The sequence below is a fragment of the Falco peregrinus genome, unplaced genomic scaffold, assembly GCF_023634155.1.
Source record: "Falco peregrinus isolate bFalPer1 unplaced genomic scaffold, bFalPer1.pri scaffold_35, whole genome shotgun sequence".
NCBI lineage: Eukaryota > Metazoa > Chordata > Aves > Falconiformes > Falconidae > Falco > Falco peregrinus.
Genome location: NW_026599603.1, coordinates 1,402,633 through 1,424,717, shown reverse-complemented (window position 1 = coordinate 1,424,717; position 22,085 = coordinate 1,402,633). Strand labels below are relative to the sequence as shown.

General features: G+C 45.6%; 1 protein-coding gene across 1 annotated transcript; it reads left to right on the top strand.

Moving 5' to 3' along the window:
* LOC129783371 (radial spoke head protein 9 homolog) lies at positions 1–21,643 on the top strand. The gene is made up of 2 exons (XM_055793355.1): positions 1–352; positions 21,387–21,643. Exons 1-2 carry the CDS (start codon positions 136–138, stop codon positions 21,545–21,547), a joined length of 378 nt encoding a protein of 125 aa, XP_055649330.1. The 5' UTR covers positions 1–135; the 3' UTR covers positions 21,548–21,643.
* The last annotated feature ends 442 nt before the right edge of the window (positions 21,644–22,085 follow it).

Here is a 22,085-nt window from a genome sequence, read left to right as displayed (position 1 = left end):
TGCACTTAGCATGGCGTGCAATGCACATCATTGATGACTGATGCCACCCATTTCCGGCAAGTCTTTGGTCTTCTGTGGAGTCCACTGAAGAAAGATTGTGATTTTTTCCTATGTTGTGGGCATTAGAGAAATGATATGATACTCTATGGTGTGACGAACGTTAGCCTAGCTCACTCTATTAATGGTCATCAATGGCTGTTTGCAGGTCTTTCTTTGATGGAGGCAAAAAAGTTAAGTTCCTATTTCCATTTCACTGAGCCTGTTAACCTGAAGAATAAAACCCTGCTGGAAAAGGCTGACCTCGACCCATCCACTGACTTTCTAGACTCTCTGGAGCATGATATCCCACAAGGTAAAGGTAGAAGAATCAACAGATGCAATGAAAGGGAAGGCAGTCTTGAGTAGTCTGGGAAATGCTGAGGTTACAGGATCAGCAAGGCATGTAGCCTTTCTAATTGCACTCTATCACATGCAGATAGGAGCTCTGACATTAAAGAAAGATCAATCCACCCCCCTTTAACAAGCATTCAGGTTGCCTGAAGTACTGGTTGCTTGTGAAAATGTAGGGGGAAAAAAAAGAACAGGAGGTAGACACAGGCTTTCTGCTGACTTTATCTGCACGGCTCTGCCAATGTCCCTCACTCCAGGTTGCAAGGTACTCAAACTCTGGGTCTTGAATTACCCTCTTTCAATTCTGCCAGTTCATGTTGGTCCTGACCCAGCGCAGACAGTGCTCTTTCTATTTCCTGACATGTTGTTCATAGCTCTGGCCAATCCCCTCATTTTGACCCGAAGCTTTTCTTGTCTTTCTTGGCTAGATCCACTCTTGAACAGTTATTGTCAGAGCAGAAGTAGGAATTCCCAAATCTATTGACTCTAGAATTGTGACCGAAGCCAAAATCATCTCTGCCCTCAATAAATACACAAAAAATTGACCGGGTTGAGTAACATGTGAGTGATGCTCCCAGCGTGCATTAGGATTCTCCCTTAAAAGACCTAAAGAACAGGACTGAGAGATTAAGGGCTGATTTTAACCTGTCTAAAAGTAACAACTCTTTTGGAATAGTTTTCTTTATTAATTGGAAACTGAACATCTGTGGTGGCTGTCAAGGGTGTAACTGTCATCAAATGTATGGGGTGTCATAATAGGAGAGCAGAGGTGTCTTACAGAATGGAAAATTGGAGGCAGAGAGAACATTTTATATGACAGCTGAGGGGTGGGAAGAAAGGAAGTTAAACCAGATTGAATAAAGGAAACAACGGTAAAAGCAGAGAGTTTAGTGCAAGATTGAGGAACCTGGAGTTTTGTAACAAAACTGTCTGCCACCCTCATCTTTATCAGTGATATCTGTGGTGATTGCAGGTTCCAGATTCTGTCCGTGTGTCTGTCTATTGGGTTATCTGTGCACTTCAAGAGTTCAGACTATGTTGCTGCTCCTCCCCTAATCATACTGTGAGTCTGTCTGGTTTTTCTTGGTGTCTCAGCTCCCAGAGACAAGTGACTGTGTAAATTAGATTTTACTTTAAAAATACATTTTTGTAAATGATTGTAGAGAAAAGTGGGAGAATGCAAACCCTGTCTCAAAAGCAAATTCAATTGGCTTATCCCCTCTAAAGTCGCCAGCTCTCTGAGCCAAACTCATGAATTTGAGTGGCCTGACTCATGATTTTTGAACATGGAGGGGTTGTGATACTGATCTTCTGTCACCACAGTATCAGATCATGTAATGCTTCTTTCTGATCCAAGTGGCCAGCTGGCCATAATGTTGCATGCTGGGATCTGTAGGTTTTGCTGGCCATATGTCTGCATTAAAGATAAGCTTGTTTGCTCTAGTCTAAGCAGACAATCTGCTCAACTTTATGCACAATTAGATATAGCCTTTCAGCTGCTGGCAGATTGCCAGTGTGGTCCTTTCTGTTGCGTGGAGTTTGGCACCCTGGGTGGTAGCATGTCAGGATCTAGAGTTGTGGCAGTTTTACATGTGCTTGTAGGTAATGGAATGGTGAAAAAATAGCAGAAATTCCTAGCATGCCTACAGCATTTTCACTTGATGACCTAATGTTGCATAGGTATGAAATAATGGTCACCTGTCAAGCATTGACATGATGGGAAAAGTGAAAATGGAGGGGGAAGGATGATTTTACTGTCACCATAGTATCAGATCAGGCTATGCTACATTCTGCAAGGACAAATGAAAGGGGATGGGAGAAAGCCTAAGGTACTAGCATAGACTGGAAAGCTTGGGAGGAAGTAAAACAGGGGATGCAGAATTCAGGTCTTTGGTGCTTTCAAAGTACAGTTCAGAAAAGCAATAAATTGACTCTGAGTTTTGTTACAGATTGCTGACTCAGATCACTTTGATATGGAGATAAGGGACACCAACAGGTTAAAAAACTGATGCAGTTAAAAACTGATGCGGGAGGGGAGGTATGTTGGAGGCAAAGGAAAAGAAAAATGTGGATAGGAAAAGATATGAGTGGAAACAGGATTTATAAAAGAAGACTTTATTCACAAGTCATGACTCCCAGTCAATAAAGAGCTGCTTCTGGCTGAAAGCCTACCACAGTTCACTGGTGGAATAAGGGTAGGAATTAGAATTTAAAAAGCAATATAAAAGAAATACAGAAAGTTGGGAACAAGTAATGATTGATATAATTTGGAATTTATATTGAGTAGAAAATGACAAGGAAGCCAGGATAACCTGCAGTAGTCCCTGACAACTATAAGGAGGACTTTTTCAACCATATTGATAGGAGAAGAAAGCATAGTAATGGTACTGGAAACTGTCACTAAATGGTGAAGGTAAAAAGGCTGATAAGAAATGTGGAAGAGCAGAAATGCTCAATTTTTTTTTCTGGTTTGTTTTGGGGAAGAATAAGGACTCACATGAAATGAAGACAATAAAATACTCTTTCAGACAGTTTTCAGACTGTTTGCTATGGGAGGGTAGTTAGACAACCTTTACTGTGTGTCAAAAAATGAAAATGGCTGAGCCAGGTAAGTTATTGCTGAAATCATTATCTCAGGAGACTTGTGGCATACTTACGATGTTAACCTTTAATAAATCCCAGCATTGCAGAAATATTCTCCTAAACTTATCTTAATTGGTAGTTCTAATTTAGAAATCACTGAATGGGCATATTTCTGGAGAGGGTCAGAAGGGGATTCAGCTGGGACTAGTGCCAGTACTGGTATTCTTCAACTTATTTATAAATGATCTAGGAGTAAAGAATTGGTGGAGAGGCAAATAATGACAAGGGCAGGACAGCTACAGAGATCTGGTAAACTGGGCTTGCTTAAAGAAAGTACATTTTGATGTAGCTACTTGCAAAGTCACAGACCTAAGAGCAGGGACTGGAAGCCAGACTGTGAGTTGTATTCTGGAAGCTGTGGCTCTGAAAGGAAATCCAGGCACAACCCACTGAACATCAGCTCCCAGTCTGATCCTGAAACTTAAAAGGCTAATTTGATCTGTAGATTTATAAACAAGGGTGTAGCAAATAGGAACAGGGAGGTGATTTTTTTTTCTGCGCATGCTGTTAGTGGAATCAGGACTGGATTACTGCACATGGCAAAACTGGAGAGTTACAGAAAAGAGCCACAAAAGGATTCAAGGGCTGGTGAGAGACATAAACAGTTCAATCTGTTTATCTTGCAGGAAAGAACATGAGAATGACTGTATTACACTGTGTAAATACTCCATGGAGTTTAAGTATTGATTATTGAAGATCTATTTAGTATAGCAGAGACAGGCATAACAGGAATCAGCAGCTGAATATTATAGCCAGAAAAATGAAAATGAGAAACTAGGTACAAATTTTAACAGTAAAATTACTACCGGCTAACAAGGATAATGGAGGAATTCGTGTCTCTTGGTATCTTAGCATCATTCCGGATGTCTTCCTGGGAATTGTGTTTTAGCCAAAGGCAAATCTAAGTTGCTAGTCCCAGACATGAGTAACTGAGTTAAGTTTAATGTAGGAGTACAGAACAGGTGATTTCCTGATATGCCTGGCTGTAAACTTGATGACAGCCATAGAGGGTGATTTTTAGTTTGGGCTTCTTCATTGTCAGTGACATTAACGCAAAGGTGGCAATGTGTTCCTGAGACAGCGACTCTAAGCACAGGACTCTCAGTACAGCTGGCTTTACACTCTGAACTATGACACACGAAGGCTCAAAAGAGGACTGAGGAGATTCCTGACATTGCCATGCATTGTGTAGGGTAGACTGGGGAGCTGAGACCTCTCAGATGTAATTGCTCTGGCTCTGTTATGCTGGGATTTCGTAGCGTCATTCTAAACGGGTATACAGTGGCAGGGTGGATCATAGTGGGTCTTGTCTAGTTGCTGTTTCATGATTCAGCCAGAGAAGTGCCTAGAGAGAAGATCGTTTACCATTTTGACTGCGGAAGAAGTGACAGCCACTCAGTCTGTAGCTCCGTTTCTTCACCTGAAAGTGCAGTGATTTTGAGGCATTCCTTACACAGCATTGCAGACAATGGGATTTGTGGCTGTTTCCTTGGCTGAATACTTTGGGCACTAGCCTTTCTGCAAACTTGCTGAACAGTAGCCTGGGTTAGAACACTCATAACCTCCTGTTCTCTGAGCTTCATTGGCATGCTTTTTACCGGTTTAGCAACAGCTGGTGCTTAATGGGCCCTTGAAGATAGAGAGGCTGCGTTTCTAAGTGGGAGATAATTTCCTTTGGCCACTCTCAAGGCCCATTTTGGTAGCTCCATCTTGGTTGCCCCAAAAGTCCAGGTGCTGGAAGTAAGGCGGCCAGGAGGCACGAACCTGCTTTATCTCCATGCATTAACACAGCTAATTAACTCCCTTTCGACCCACCCTCCAGGCGATTAATCCTCTATCAGCCTAGTCTCCAGCCATTTGAAGAGTCTGTGTCTGCAGAGGTATTTACAACCCCCAGCTAGCTAGCAGAGAGCAAGCCTGCCCGTTATCAGGGCTCTAAGACAAATGGCTATCTCCCCAGTGGCCTTGCAAAATCCAGCAGTGCTATGCTGTGCTGGCCACCTACTTTCACCCAGCCTCCCTTCTCCGCTAACATTTCACAGATGTGACCTGAGCCCTCCCCTTTCATTGCTTAACAATAAGCAGCACCTCCCCAGCTCTGTGAAAACTGAGAGCAAAAGCACTTTACTTCTTAGCCTGCCAAGAGCCACACGGGGACAAGGCTTTTCAAGCTGTCTTGCTGAAATTCAAACTAAAAGACCCATAATGAATGAGAGGGTAGTGCTTCATATTAGCAAGGATAAAAAGAGGTAGCCAAAACATAGAACAAAACTCCTAGTGTGGCTCACAGCTATCCTCATTCCTGGTTAGGAGAGGTGATCTGTAGGTCTGGTAAATGTGTGAAACTGAGCTACAGCATCCCATGGAGTTACCTGACATTTATAGAAGTGTTTTTGACAAACTTCATAACACAGTAGTACAGAAGGAGTAAAACAGATTAGCGTGCATCAGAACAGTCGGCTTTTGGATGTAAAAATCGAACCAGTTAGCTCAGTGGGCTATTACTTAAAGCATTGGTACCTGAAGTTCTCTGTTAAAACTGAAGTCATCCATCCCTAGAAATAGTTCCAGGCTGGCCGTAGCTGCTGCTTTCCAGCAGGGCGCACTGTGGTCCAGGCGTTGTCAGTGCTGAGCACAGAAAAGGAGACTATAGAACAGCAAAACGAGAAAGAAAAGCACCGAGAGCAGCATCAAATTGAGGAGAAGGTATGGCCTGAGTTTCCAGGCTGTGTGTGGTATATTGACCTTCTGAACTGTAGGTATGGAGAAGCTACTCTGTCCCTTCCAAGCTTAGGCAATTTCTGGAATGGTCCTGGGGCTTTTCAATAGCTTTCTTCGCACCCTTAGTGATTACAGGCATGCAATGGATGTACACAAATATGTAAGCATGTCTCCTACATCCTTCAAAAGTAGAGACACTTGTGGATAACTGGCTAGCTGAAAAAGTTCACATAGACATAGTCCAGCTGGCTGGACAAAAATGCACATCGCTCTCAGCTTATCTGAAGTAAAGCAAAATACACTGTCTTTGGCTGTCCTTGTTACACAATAACAGGAAGATTTTGGTGGGAAAAGAATGTTGCAGGTGGGAAGAGATAACTACAGAAGAGAAACTAGGGGCGGGCTTGGTATTTAGGCAACTAACCAATAATGAGCTTAACTTTTGTAATATGTATGAGCTAATTATAAGAAGGCATAAAAGGTGACTGTAAGAGACAATAAACGAAGTCTGCTGATCACTCATATTGAGCGACTGCGTCTTCCCTCCGTCGCGACAAATGGCGCCCGAACAGGGACCCTAGAGAGGGCTGAACCTGCGAGCCACGGTTCGACGGAGATTCGGGTACCGGTCCTGAGAGCAGCGCAGGAGGCGGAAGGGCACAGTCCCCGCGCCCGGGAGCACCTACAGAGGGTCCCGCCGGCCACGCGTCGCCGAAGTCTCGCAAAGGCTGCAACAGCGCTGACCACGGCACGGAGAGACAAGCGACGTATGATTTGCTCAAAGGCTTTTTAGAAAAGCGGAGCATTCGGGGCATAGATTGTAAAAAGGAATTACCAGGGTTATTAGCTTATGGGGTAGCGAGGGGTCATTTTGGGAATCCAGATACGGTTTTCGAGCATGCAGAGTGGCGTAATTATGGGGACACGCTGTTTGCCGAAGTAATAGCCGACAATAAAACTGCCAAAAACCTGATGAAACCGTGGCAGGCTGTCACTAATGCCCTTTTGCAACATCGAGCCGAACAGAGAGCGGCTGCTGCTGCCTCTGGGCGGCTGGGAGTTGCAAGCGGGACTGCAGTAGCCGCACGGCAGGGGGAATCGGCTTCCCCCCCCGATTGCCCGCTGCCTCCCTCGGTGCGTACGCTGACGGTTCAGCAGGGGGCTGCGGGAAGCTGGGACCAGTCGCCCTTCCCGTCGCCGCCCTCGTTGAATCCCTCAGCCCCGCCCCCGTCGGGGAATGATGACGTAAGCGAGGAGATAGACCGTAAAAACCCCGTAGAGAGTAGGGAATGTACGAATCCTTCTGCAGAATGCCTTCAGGTTGCCCAAAATAGGCAAAAGGTCTGGAAGCAGATAGCAGACAGTGCTATGCTTGAGGGTGAACGCGATTTTGCCGCGGGAATCGTGCATGAGGCTTTCCCGGTCACGTATTCACAGCCAGATGCGCAGGGGAATATCACGGTTTCTCTCACTAACCTAGATTGGAAATTATTAACTCAGCTACGGGCTACGGTGAGTGAGTCAGGTTTAAAAGGGGAACCCACCAGGCAAATGTTAGATTATCTTTGGGGAACTAATATCTTACTCCCGAGTGACATACGCAGTATAATGAAGTTAATCTTGAGCCAACATCAGCAGCTTCTGTTTAACGCTCATTGGCAGGCTGCTTGTCAGGAATCGGTAGCAGTGGTTAGACAGCCAGGGGACCCACTGCATGGGGTTACTTTACAGGAGCTGATGGGTTTAGGACCCTATTTTAGAACCGAAGCGCAGGCACTGATGGGACCGGATAAGGCAAAGGAAGCGATGAGGCTAGCTAGACTAGCGCTTGACCGTATAAAGGAGCCCGGGGGAATCCCTTCCTATATGGGAATCAAGCAGGGAAGAGAGGAGCCATTTGGGTTATTTATTGATCGGGTAGCAAACGCCATACAGGCGGCTGGGGTGCAAGACTATCTCAAAGGCTCCATTTTAAAGCAGTGTGCCATACAGAATTGTAACCCAGCCACACGTAACATCCTAGCTATGCTACCAGGGACATGGACCATAGAAGAAGCTTTGGAAAGAATGGCACAAGTGCCAGTCGGGCCCCAGGCTATGTTAGTCGAGGCAATAAAAGAACTAGGGAGTGCTTTAAAAGAGCAGGCGCAGTCTACCCAGAGTCAGGTCTTAGCAGCCCTTGCTCCTTTGCAAGCCTTTGCTGGGCGATCAAATGACCGCGGCCCATCTCGTCTACGGTGCTTCCGTTGCGGTGCCACCGGACACGTGAGACGGGACTGCAATGCCAACTCCGTATGGTGCCGAAACTGCCGCTCGGACACTCACAATGAAGCTGCTTGTCGTCGATCGGGAAACGGGCAACCCAGCGGGAAGAGCCGCCTCGCGCTGACACAAAAAGCGGCTGCCTACCCAGCAGCACAAAATCCTTTCCTCTCCGACCTGCAACCAGCGGAAGCCTCGGCTTGGACCTGGCAACAACAGTAGATTGTACCCTCTTGGACTCAAAGCCTACAAAACTTGCTACTGGCATACAAGGCCCAGTTTGTATACGCGGACAAGCTGTTGGAGCATTACTCATCGGGCGTTCATCAGCCACCATGTTGGGACTCAATGTTTTGGTGGGACTGATTGATAAGGACTTTCACGGAGAAATTCATATTATGGCTCAGACGCTGTTTCCCCCACTCTTTATACCTAAAGGGACCAAGATAGCCCAGCTGATTCCACTACCGCATCTTGCAGGCACCCTCCAACCACTGCAAGAACAACCTCGAGGACAAGGTAACTTTGGGTCTACAGGGCAAATGGCTTTATTGACTATTGGCTTGCAACAACGACCACGGCGATCGGTCACAGTGCAGTATGGAGACCAGACTCTCTCGATTACTGCGCTGTTGGATACTGGCGCTGATGTCTCTATAATCAGTGCACACAAATGGCCGGCGCATTGGCCAACCTGTACGACCAACGCTACAGTTGCAGGAGTGGGGGGATTGACCCTCGCTCGCAAATCCCCCCTTCTGCGATGGACTATAGCTGACAAAGTTATAAACTGTTGTGTCTCAATTATTCCATTGCCTGAGGGGGTGCATGCTTTGATTGGCCGCGATATCTTGGCCCAAATGGGGATGGTCCTCACTTCAGACCTCCCTTTCTAGGGGCGGCCATTGCTTGGACTTTCCCGATCCCACTCCGATGGAAGACAAAGGAACCAGTGTGGATAGAGCAGTGGCCGTTAAAAAGGGAAAGTCTAGAACAGGCGCATGAACTGGTTAAAGAGCAGTATCAACAAGGTCATTTGCGTCTGTCAACGAGCCCCTGGAATACCCCCATCTTTGTTATCAAGAAAAAGTCTGGAAAATATCGATTGCTTCATGATCTGCGAGCGGTAAACAAACAGATGCATGATATGGGGGCCTTACAACCCGGATTACCCAACCCAGCTATGATACCGGAAGGGTGGCATTTACTCATTGTAGATTTGAAAGACTGCTTTTTCACAATTGCTTTACATGAAGATGATCAGCGCAGATTTGCCTTTACCTTACCCGCGATCAACCGGGAGGGACCGGACCAACGCTTTGAATGGACGGTCCTCCCGCAAGGAATGAGAAATTCGCCCACCTTGTGTCAACTCTATGTTGCTGCCACACTACAACCTTTGCGACAACGCTGGGCTAAGACTTTAATCTACCATTATATGGATGACATCTTGTTAGCCCAGCCAACACCCTTCTCTTTACGACAAAAACAGGTTTTAATTGAACAACTCAAGCTTAGGGGATTGGTAGTAGCACCCGAAAAGGTGCAAGGATCAAGCCCCTGGAAGTATCTGGGGTGGCGCATCACTGATACAACAATTCAGCCTCAAAAGTTGTCACTCCACTTGGATATCCAAACCCTTCACGACGCCCAACGACTGCTCGGTGATCTGCAATGGCTCCGGCCTGTAGTGGGCATCCCCAATGAACTGTTAAATCAACTACGCCCCCTGTTGAGAGGGACAGATCCTTCACCCCCAGTACAGCTTACTGAACAGCAAGAACAAACGTTACAACAAATAGCTTCAATGGTGACTGCGCGCTCCACGCATCGGCGTGTTGTAGGGTTACCCATCGATTTGACTATCTTGTGTGGCACTCAGTACCTCATGGGTGCTCTAACACAGCAAAAAATAAAAACGGGGGAGAAAGGGGAGTACTCCACCATCGTATTGGAATGGATAGCTCCCCCACTGCAACCACGACGCACAATACAAGACAAGATCTCGACGCTGACGGAGCTGATCAAGAAAGGTCGCTGTCGTATTTTACAGGTGGATGGCACTCCTCCTGGCACGATATGGGTGCCGATGAGACAGATCGACTTGGAGTGGTACTTGCAGAACTCCGAGGAACTGCAGGCTGCATTACTCCACGATGGAGCAGCAATAATAGTGAAACCACTCCCATCGCCCATCCTGTCATGGATGGAGAACATGGGCTGGATTGTTAAGCCGAAGCGATCCAGCCAGCCTATCCCACACGCTCTCACGGCCTTTACTGATGCGGGTCGACGCTCTAGGACCGCTGCCATAACATGGAAAGATGAGCAAGGGTGGCAACACCAAATTCTACAAGCGCAGCCAAAGGATTCTCTACAGACGCTAGAACTCTATGCAGTGGTCTGGACATTTATTAGATGGAGAGATGTCCCACTGAATGTAGTCACAGATTCTCTCTATGTTGCCGGCATAGTCAGCCGGATTGAAGATGCAAGCGTGCGTGAATTAAAGAATCAACGCTTGACAGAACTACTTGTGAGCTTGCAGCTTGCAATCGCACAGAGATCGGAATCGTATGCGGTGATCCATATCCGAAGCCACCAGTGGGAAGAAGGCCTCGGAGAGGGCAATGCTCGAGCTGATCGTCTCGTCGCAATCACTACTGAACCCCCATTAGCACCACATTGTCGAGCCCGAGAAGCCCATTCGATCTTCCATCAAAATGCGAAGGGATTGGCACGAGCCTACAAACTGTCTATGGAGGAGGCTCGGGCCATTGTGAAGGCTTGCCCTATATGTAGTCACCATAACTCAGGCTTAGGGCTCGGTTGCGGGGTCAACCCGCGAGGACTACAGTCTAATGATGTTTGGCAGATGGATGTTACTCATGTTCCTGCATTCGGTCGATTGAAATATGTGCATGTTACTATAGACACCTATAGCCATATGTTATGGGCCACACCACAGCCCGGGGAAAAGGTCCGGGACGTGCGCCGGCATTTAACTAGTTGCTTTGCTGTTTTAGGGGTGCCTATTACTATTAAAACTGATAACGGTCCTGCATATGGTAGCGGACTACTCAAACGCTTTATGCAAATGTGGAATATTAAACATGTTACTGCAATCCCTCATTCTCCAACTGGACAAGCAATTGTAGAGCGGGCTAACGGGACGCTAAAACGCTATATAGAAAAGTTCAAAGAGATTCAGGATGTAAGAGAAAGGGTGGTGAAAGCCCTTTTTGTGCTTAATCATTTGTGTGTGTTTGGGGACAGTAATGAGCCGCCTATAATAAGGCACCACGCTGGCTCAGAACCCCCCAGGCCACCACACATGAAAGTACTGTATAAGGATGCAAAAACAGGACAATGGGTAGGTCCTGTGGAGGTGATTTATGTGGGGCGTGGTTATGTCTGTATTTCTACCAATTCAGGCACTATTTGGGTTCCCAGCCGTTGGGTGAAACCTGCTGTAGAGCACGCTGGAGGAGCTCGATGGGAGAACGCTGCTTTGCCAGCACTTTGCGATGGGCCCTGTTCTGGAATCTATTCGACATCTGTTCCAATCCCACACACAGAGGACCATGCATGAAAAACTCGAACTTTTGACAGCAAAGATACAATCTCATAGCAAACGGGATTATTATTATTCTTTTTTTTGATCATTATGGTAATAGTTTTAGTAGTGCTTAGATATGTAGTTTTCTTGTGTTAAAACGCTGTTATTGAAGATTGTCAACCAAGCCTATGTCGCCCAAAATAAAAACGGGGGAATTGTGGATAACTGGCTAGCTGAAAAAGTTCACATAGACATAGTCCAGCTGGCTGGACAAAAATGCACATGGCTCTCAGCTTATCTGAAGTAAAGCAAAATACACTGTCTTTGGCTGTCCTTGTTACACAATAACAGGAAGATTTTGGTGGGAAAAGAATGTTGCAGGTGGGAAGAGATAACTACAGAAGAGAAACTAGGGGCGGGCTTGGTATTTAGGCAACTAACCAATAATGAGCTTAACTTTTGTAATATGTATGAGCTAATTATAACAAGGTATAAAAGGTGACTGTAAGAGACAATAAACGAAGTCTGCTGATCACTCATATTGAGCGACTGCGTCTTCCCTCCGTCGCAACAGACACTCTTCATGTTTTTGGACTGAGGAGCCTTTAAAGGCTGTTAAGGCTACGCCTGCAGCGACCCAAGAGCATTGCCTGGGAGCAATACAAGATGCTGTCCCTCTTACAAGCTGGGGTGCTGCCAGCTCAGGAGTTCAAGATCAGACTGGAACCTCTCCTGCTATGTTGCCACGTGAGGACTCCAGAGCCAGCTGGTATTATAGCTTTTGACTGGCTGTCTGTGGTCTGCTTTGATTTCTGGAAAGGAGTCTGTTTTCCTTGGGCTCTGTGTCCATGGGTAATAAAGCCGTGCATTCACTGCTTTTGGGTCCTAGGTCTGTATCACCGCAGGGGTCTTGCTTAGTCAGAGACCTTGGATGAGTTTATACTGGAGCAGGGCTGCCCATCAACCGAGAGCTGTGGTGGAATCCTTCACTCTCCTGACTGCTGCAGTGAAAGGAGGAGGACAGAAGCAGAGTCTTCCGTAGCAACTTTCCAGGGATTGTATTTGAGTTTTTTCCTTCTCAGTAAAAGAAATCATGGCCCACCCTGTCTCCATTTCAGCTCCTGGTTCATTGGACATGAAAAGGAGATGAACTTCTTGCTGAACTGATGGGAAATGCGGGTGAAGCCTCTTAGAACCAGAAGTTGTAGTTTTATCACCACATCGGTCAGCCTTGGCCTAGCCCTTTCTCTAGGGAATGATGAAAAATTACTTGCAGGGGAAAGCCCAGGGCAGTCTGTATGTCACTGAAGTCACAACAAGGTCAGCTTTTGCTAGGAGTGATCTATTTCTGAGTGGCAGCTCCTGCCTGTGCAGCAGCTGGCATTGGTGCCAGCCCTGTTTATAGCTTTGCTTTGCTGTTTGCTGCCCCTTTGGCCATAGAACATTTGCAGGAAGGAAGTAATGGGCGTTGTCTTGCTTTACTGTATGCAAATGTCATATAGATTGAAATTCTGCATGCTGAATGGGTGCGTGGCTGTGTGTAGAGGGAAAAGGATGAGACAGTTCATCTATGGGTATATTTGTATGGCAGTTGTGCTGTGCAGGTTGTGCTGTGCAGAGACAGCTAAGATATCCCAGGCATTAGAAGACGCTTAGCCATCTTTAGTGTTCAGAATTAGCTTGAATATCAACACAACTGCACTGTGCTGTGTGGATACGCTCAGTGTGACAGTCTTCTCAGAAACTGGTAAGCTCTTCAGGTAATTCGGGCCAGAATTTAGTATCTAGTTTAGTATGAGAATATCAACAGTTAATAATCCATGCCATCTGTTCCTCACCCTAAGCTCTTTTAACTAGTCCTGCTAATTTGATGATGAGGTAAGAAGTACAACTGGGGGACTGACAGGGCTTGTAGCCTTGCCCCTCCTGCAGGAGAGAGAATTGGATGTCCTCTAAGCATTCGATGGGTTTTGAATCCCAGCATCGACTGCTTTGTGTTCTCTCAGAATTCAGAGATCGATGTGAGGTTCTTTGCCCCTAATCCAGCCCCCGTTCATCATTATCACCTCCTCAAAGTGGCCAGTGCTTTGTTATCAGGAGAGGCAAAATCTTACAAGGTGGCCATAATCTCCTCTGAGAGTCAGACAGATACTCTCCGTGGGTAAGAAAGTGACAGTGACCGAAAGCTCTAGGGGGAAGCAGGCTAGAACAAAGTTGTCCATTGCATCCTTTCATCAAACTGTTAATCTTTCTTTCAAAGACATCACATTTGTTTGGTGACAAAAGCCCCAAAGAAGCTGAATTGAGCCTGAAATCCTGTAGCAAGATTTAGAGGAAGCGTCTTTCATTCAGAGCAGGGAGGGGCGAGAGTCCTTCTTTTTCTTCCTACCAACCAATGGGCTCACAGAAGCCCACGAAGGTGATGGATTAATGCAGGGGCTCCCCAGGTAGATGCTGCGTGACTCATGCCACGCTCCAAAAACGATTCCACAGCGACCAGCTGAACAAGAAATACAGAGTGTGACAAGATCCAGCATAAACTTGTGCTTTGGAAGGAGGGTGCTTTCCTCTCTGAGAGATTTGTAAATTTACTACAGAAGACCCAAGATACAATGATCAGTATTACAGTTGTCAGAATCCAAATAGCACAGATTTTAACCAGTTTTTCTACTCCTAAGTTTTGATTGTATATTGTCTTGCTGTTTCCTCTAGTGCACAGCCCTGTTCCAAATCTTTGTTCTGGATGCTTTCTGTGCAAAGTCTGCATCTTTTTCTCAAGGACAACAACAAAAGTTAAAAGGATTCTAGCTCTATTCTAATTATCAGGTGGATTTAGGACTTAAGGGCAAACTAACTGGGCTATAAGGGAGGCTGTAATTTGATGTGTGTTACTTCTGTGCTAGCTTTTTCAGTCTTTCCCATCCTTTGCTGCTCATTTATGTCTGTGTATTGTCCCTTCTTTTGTGTTGGCATTGCTGGCTGTGCAGCCAGATTTCAGCTGGAAAAATAACTTTATTTTTGGCTAAACTATTTTTCAGCCAGATCGTTCCCTGACCTGGTTCACTGAGCAGTAAATAAACACTTTTGTGGTCTCTGTGATGGAAGAGTGATGAGGAGGGGAATAAGGGTTTGGGGGCAGAGCCTGCTTAACCGGATTAAGCAGCACTGTTGTCAGATGTCTAAGTACGGCCTCATTTCAGCCAGTACTTGGAGGCTTCTGAATACTGTGCTCCTGGGACAACATTGCAATGCCTGGGTCTTCCTTGTCAGCAGGAAACAGGTACTTTGTGCGTAAATGGAAGGCCCAGGGCTGTCTTAATCATTTGTGCTGCAGAGGCATCCCCAGTGGGGGAGGATAATGGAGAGAAAAACCCTCTGAAGCGAGACCATTTTACTTTGAGGTTTGGGCATGGTTGTATTTGTGTGTCAAAGATGTGGCAGGCATTAGGACCACGCAAGAGCCACTTGGAAGCATCTGACTGTTTGTAAACTGTGCTTTCCTGGCTCTGGAGGCTTTTAAAAATAGTACCGAACCTGCAACCAGTCTGTGTTTTTGTTTAATTATTATGAAATAGTTATATGGGGAATTGGAAATATTGACAGCAGTGTTAACGTATGGGGTGCAGGTGGTGTGTCAAGCAAATGAAAGAGATTTAGTTTGTAGCCAGTAAGTGGCATGAAGGAGTCTGAGCCCCACATATAAGAGCGTTTGGATGTGTGTCCTTATGGCTGGTAGGCTGTGCGTCAAATGTCTGTGCAGCAAAATTTCCTTACAGCTGCTCTGCTTTGCAATTTGTCTTTGTTTCCTATCGACAGCAAATTAGAAGTAGGAAGCTCTTTGCAGTGCTAGATTTTCTGTTGGAGGGAAATGGAAGCTAAATCCCATGGGTGTAGTGTAGCTTTGTCAGAGCTAAGTGCCTGGGGTCACGCAGCCAAGCAGTGGCTGCTTTTGCAAAGGGAAGCGGTTATGTTACCCCTCTGTGGGTGTTAATATTTGTGCTATAACTCCATACTTCACCCTCACTCAGAACTGAACTGCAGCAAGGTAGGTTATAACCTGCTCATGTGGCAGCATATTGCGTTAATGGTAAGAGCAACCATGCTGACGCTGCTTTTCCCTTGAGACATTTTCTCCTTTGAAGAGGAATTGATAATGTCACTTTTATGACCCTCTGTGAGCTTTTGCGACATGGAGCCTCTCTATCAGCCTGTCTAGCTCTTAAAGCTGTTTCTTCTCAAGCTTGTACTGAAACGAGGCATTGCTGAATCACCTCCGAAGCAGCAATGTTATGAGAGGTCATACTGAAAGTGGACCAGTTCCCACAGGAAAGTTCTGCAAACAACCTTCTTAAAAGGCTTTTGTTTAAAAGCTAATGTCTCACGCACACTGTTGCCTCTGTGAGTTAGAAGATTCAGCCCATAGCTGAGACAGACATGGGGGATGAGACAGGGATTTCTATTGGCAACTGGAAAGGAAGAAGAAGCTGAGAAGTAGGCTGACTTTTGAAATTCAGCTCTGGTGTCCTGGCAGCTGTTGAAGTGCCATAAAAAAGGCAGTGGTTTAACACTGGGTGAGCATCAGAATCTTCAAAGCACTTTCTTGTTTGGGAAAGATGTAAGGAACTCCTCAGAATTCCTGTCTGCGTTTGGAGGGGTGGAGCCTGCAGCCTGCTCTAAAGAGGGAATAGGAAGCTCCAGATCTTCATCCAGCGGATATTTTTCCCATGCTCTTTCCTCCCACACAGCAGCTCCCTCCCTTCCCTTCTGGAGCAGCAACAGGCAATAGTTTCAACACAGACAGTGCTTGGCTTCCTTAGGTTTGCTGGGTGCAGCTTCAGAATTAATTTGCTCTTTTAAAAAAATGTATTTTGAAGAATGGAAATCTTACCAGAGCGGTGTTACTGTTAGAAATCTCTGGTGTGAGAGCAATGACCTCTGGTTCCCTGTACCTTAGCAAGCATGATGAGTGAAGTTAACTCTGCTGTCTGATTTAGGGATAACATAGGCTACAGCTCACACGTAGATGCAAGTAAAAATCAGTATTTGACTCTAGGAAAGCCAGCTTTTACTTGCTGTCTCTTAGTTCTATTTGTATTCCCTCCAATGCAAATAATAGTTCGTAAATTTTTTTTCCTGACAACTTTTATCTAGGAGTCTTGGTGTACCTTACAGACTGATACTCTGAGTTTCTCAGCCTCCCAGCAAGAGACATGTCGTCTGACACAGGGGCAATGAACAGTATGGGGACTGCCATGGGGTATTCTGAGCCAGTATTAGAAAGGATTTGAACCCAGCATCCCACTCCTGCATTTTTATAGTAATAGAGACCTACAGCTACCTATGCAATGATTTTACTCCAAGAACCATTTGTAATAGCAGGGAGGTTTAAAAGAAAAGAAAAAGGATAAAAGAAAAAAAAAAGGATAAAAACAGCATTTCATTTTTGCAGTTCTCAGCTCTTTTTATATTTTATTATGAAATGCATTTCTAAGGCATTTTCTTGAAGGAGGAAAGAAGGCATATTCATTTTAAGCTATTATTTCGTGCTGTTCATTAGCTTCTGATTAAAGTCCTTTTAGAGTGGTTTATGACATCATTATTTCAAACTCCTACAAGAAAGGTGGGCCTGAAAAAGCATTTTTTATTAATATAGTGAGATTTGAGCTGTGATGGAAGAGAACACAATTGTCTTGAAGCTTTCCAGGAGAATAACTTGCTCCGTGTCTCATGAGTTCAAATAATTTTGTCTTCTGGACCATCTCCTCAAATGCTGCTAACGTGGTGAGGTATGGGAAAAAACAGACTGAGATAATGGGCTCTAAAAGGACCAAAATAAGTGGTTAGGTTTCACAACTTTAATGTGCTGCCTCCTTAGAAGGCAAACACCAGCACTGTGTATCAGTGCAGTTTCTGAATTGATTTTGTCTGTTGCAAAGGTCCAGCCTGGAAAAGTATACTGAATAGATCACCTTTGATTGCTGTGTTAGAAATATGTCCCCAGTGATGTGGTTAGTAAAAGGTAGAAGGTGGCATGGCTGCTGCTTTTTTGGCTCTGCAGAATAAAGAGCAGCTCTATGACTAATTCTTGCTGAAAACAGGATCTGAGTGAAAATGACATTACAGTTTCAGACAGTTTCATGTAATTTTTTTCCTGTCTTCAACGAGTGTTGTGTCAGTCCAGGTGGGATTGCCCTGAAGTAACCTGCTTGTTTTGTTTAGGTCCTTATTTCACAGGAAGACTTATGCAGCATCAGCAAAACTTTATTGTCCCTATTTGCATAGAATTAGATGCAGAATCAAGTATCAGAGAAGAGCTAGAAAGCTGTAACAATTTAATATTCCCCAAAGGTCTCACATTTATGAAATGACAAATCTGAGCCCTTTGGGAGTTTGCAGCTTGGACAGACAGTGGGGAAATGAAACAGCTGCACATCACAGCCTTCAGAGATCAAGCATAAAAGTGAATGGAGCTGTCTTCAATTACTTCTGTCCATTTCTGCCAGGTGTGAAGGTACATGGGACGTTCCTTTGATCAGCAGAGTTAACTGCTGATGAATACTCTGCAGAGATAGATAAGCCTGTGTGACACTATGGATCCACGTACTGTATTGCCCCAGAGCATAGATAAGGGGATTAAATCAAGTTGAACTGTATTTACTCTAGCTTTTCTCTGAATTTGTCCAGCAAAAAGGAGTCTGAATCCAGATATAGTTCATGAGAGCATTAATATACCTGTTTTCCTTCTCACCTTTCCCACTTGTCATGCTCCAGGCATTTCTTTTTGTTCTTTGTAAAAAGTTTTGGGCAGAGGATTCATCTGTGTACATGAACATATATACACACACACACACACACAAGCTATCACATGTACCCAGGCTGCTGGATGCTTCCAGTATGTTGGGAGACATTTAGCAAACCAGATAATCCCTAGAGGCTCTCACCACCCAGCAAGGCAAGGCACAGTCCTATTCTTGACAGACTTGCTTCTCAGAGGACTGGTCCTAAATCAAAGACAATGAGAGTTCCTCGTTCCATTAGCTTTTTGTCAGAGAAACTCTTTCAAAAGTTTACAGTCACCCCCCTGCAAACCAATGTGTAAAGCCGCAGCAAGAACCACCAGTACGTGATAAAGGGCTTGCAGATCATTTCTGCAAGCGCAAGCTGCAAGAACCCTGCACTGAAAGCAGAGTCGGTGTTCAAAGGAGAAATGGAAGAAGTTATTTGTCACATATTCAGACCTATTTGCTTGCCACTTGTTGCTCAACTCCCCTATGCATAGTCTAGCTACCGCCACGAGCAAATGGTGAAAATTTTTAGAGGCAAAGTTCAATAAACTGTTTGAAAGCTTGTCCTTTGACAGCAGATGGCTGTAGTGCTTCAGCCACTGGATGATCTGGCTCGTCATGAAACGTTCTTCACCTGGGTTTCCATGCTATCCAAGTAGTGAAGTTTCTTAAGAACATGCAGATTTTGTCAGAGACCCAGTCAGTTAGAATTTGTAATCCCAGTGGCTGAACCATTAATATGTGGTTTTACTCCAGCTATGACCAAGGTCCAGTTCAGTTTGTGTCCACATGAGTAGCACTGGAGAGACTGCATGGGAGACTGGGGTTGCCTTGTCTGTGAAACCACTGTGTGTGAAGACACTAGCTCATGCTTTAACTAGGACGTGTGCAAGGAATGTCACAGTGCAAGGAAGATGGCACACACCTGTACTGATCCTGCTCTGTATGAAGTAGCGCTTTGCTTTACCGAGATTCCAGCTGTTTCTCTTTAGTGGCAACATGGAGCTGAGTGAGTCAGAAGTAAGCTCTCCGGTATGGAAATCTCCCGAGTCCTTAAAAGAATGTGAATGTCTCTTTTGTACTTCTATCCTGCAGCCAGAGTCACTTTGTTAGAAAGTTCAGTGACTGCCATGGAAGGCAGGTGTTGCTGTCCATTTAGTTCCATGTTTGCACGTAACTGAAGAGGGTACTTTGAAAGGTAACAGATCAAAGACGACACGGTGCATATTATGATATAACCAACCTGTGGAACTTGCTACTGAAGGAGACAGGGGAAACAGTGGTGCCCAAGAAACTTTTGAAAAGTACAGAAATACAAAGAGAAGAGGGAGGTAACAGGTGAGCAGCAGAACTCACGACACCTGGTTTTACAGGGCTTTGAATTGTGGTGTTCCTTTCTGATTCTGCAGCCACCATATATATTGTTTCCTCTCAACCTCCCCCCCCCCCCAGCGAGCCCTCAACTACTGCAGTTTGCCATGAACTGCTTCAGAGACTACATGTACCGCAAGTGAGTGTGCAAGAGCCCAAAGCTACAAGCACTGATTGCCCAGATAGCTGCTGCCGGGCGAGCCAAACAGCCTGTGCTTCCCCACAGCTGCTGGCAGATAAACAAATAGCTTCAGGAGCTGCAGGCGACCCTTGGGCCGTGTCCTGTGGAGACCTGTTGTAGGAACCTGTGGTGTTAAAACACTTCAACCCTTTGTCGGATGCCACTAAAATTGGCCAAGAGTCAGAAGTGAGTGGGAAGGGGAGGACTGGCAGCTGACAGCAATCACAGAAGCCCTTCCCCAGGCTAACCATGACATAAGTAAGCATGAGTCACAGCATAAATTGATGAGCCTAAAATTATCTACAAGAATGAATACCGTCTAACTGTCCCAACACATTACGGGCTTTCTGCTTACTCTGGAATTGGCAGATTTTGACTTTGGGTGCAGACAGCCTGACCGCTTGACTCCAGGCCCGTAGTAGTATGACAGCTCCAACTGCACTTTTTTATTTGGGCCTGCTGCTTTTGCTTTTAGATGAAGATTCAGCAGGAACCTTCTTCCTTACATTGTAGCCTCTAGGCGTTACTGATTTGGTGCTGAAGCTGGTATTTTCTTCTTTTGGCAGCTCCTTGCCCTCTGGCATTGAATCCAGGCTGATGCTCCAGCCCCCTCCCCTCCTGTGTTGTTCCCAGGCTGTTGTGTCAGATGCAAAACAAACACTCAGTGGCTCAGAGCTCCTTGCATCCAGGAGAAATTGCATTTTCACACTGGCTCTGAACCTCCTCCGCAGAGCCAAAGCAAAATCAATGCGGAAACTAATCCCTTTGCCCGTACCACGCACATCCTCTTCAATGATGGAGCCAGGAAAGACTGAAGAGAATTAACCTTTTCTGCAAAATTCTCTGAGCTAAGAAATACCCTGCTTTTCGTGCTCTCTTCCTCTTTCCCAGTTGCTGCATCAGGGAAACCAGTCTTCTCTGGAGCTGAAGTGTCTTCTTCCTCTTCTCACTACTAATGCTACAAGTTTATTTTAAAAATAAATTCCATACTATGCAGGATTGCTATAGCTAGTCTTGGCTCTCTATAGCTAGTAGCTAGACCAAGTAGGTGGCAGCTTGGTAGAGTAACTGCTGCCCGCTCAGAAGCATCCAAGAATAGCTCTAGCCTCTCCTAGGGATCAAGTATACAAGTCTGGAGCTCCAGGGTCCCTTCCTGTGACGCATATGGCGTTACTATCATAGCCATGGAATATGCTACTCTGTGAAGCTAGACACAGACATCTGGAATTGAGGGCAGCCTGTAACGCTGAACTGACAAAAGATAAAAAGGTATCAAGGTTTCTGGTCTCCCTCACTTCCCTTTTCTCAGGTGTCACAAACTCCAGTGCAGCCTTGTGCACTGTTAACTGGTCAGGCAGAACGCACTGCAGCCCCCCTCTCAGCTTAGGGACAGCTTGCTCCAGGAATGCTGCCTCTTTCTCCCTTCCAGGGACTGCACTTGTGACATACTGACAAATGGCATTTTCTTGCACAGGCTCCTGGACTGTCCAGCTAGAGAAGGGAGGCACTGTGGTGGTGCTGCGGAGCCTGCTGCGGCTGGGACTGATGTTCTACCATGTCCCAATGACCGAGCAGTACGGCTATGTCTGCTTCGGCACTGGCGAGAAGAACTTGGATCTGCCCTTCATGCTGTGACTCGCCTGTCTGGGATGAGGGCTCGAGAACATTTAGATTTTATACTTAGGAGACTTTTGTTTACTGCTTGTTCTAATAAATGTGTGAAACCTCTGCACTTTGAGCAAGATTCTTTTGTGCCTGGATTCTGGCCCCAGTTCTTTTCTTAGGACTTTGCTGTGTGCGATCCTCTTTCAGCTCCAGGTTGAATTCCCTGTTATGTGTCACTGAAGATCCTTTAGATACTGACAGATGGCATTTTCTTCCACGATGGGTGAAGCCCCAGGTTAGAAATCAAACCTAGGCCATCTGGTTACACGTGCTTACACAACCATGACACTTCCTTGACACCATGCTTACACAAAAACTAATTTGGAGACAGCATGAATGAATGCCTACTATCACCCATGAACGACAAACAGAACAGGGCTGCACTCAGAGTAGAAAGCTCATGCATACTGTAAGGGATCTGTACTAAACCCTGAGCTCAAGAAAGGCATATTGAAGAAAGTATTTTGTTTTTCAAATGTTAGGTTTCATGAAAATTAGAGAGGTCTTT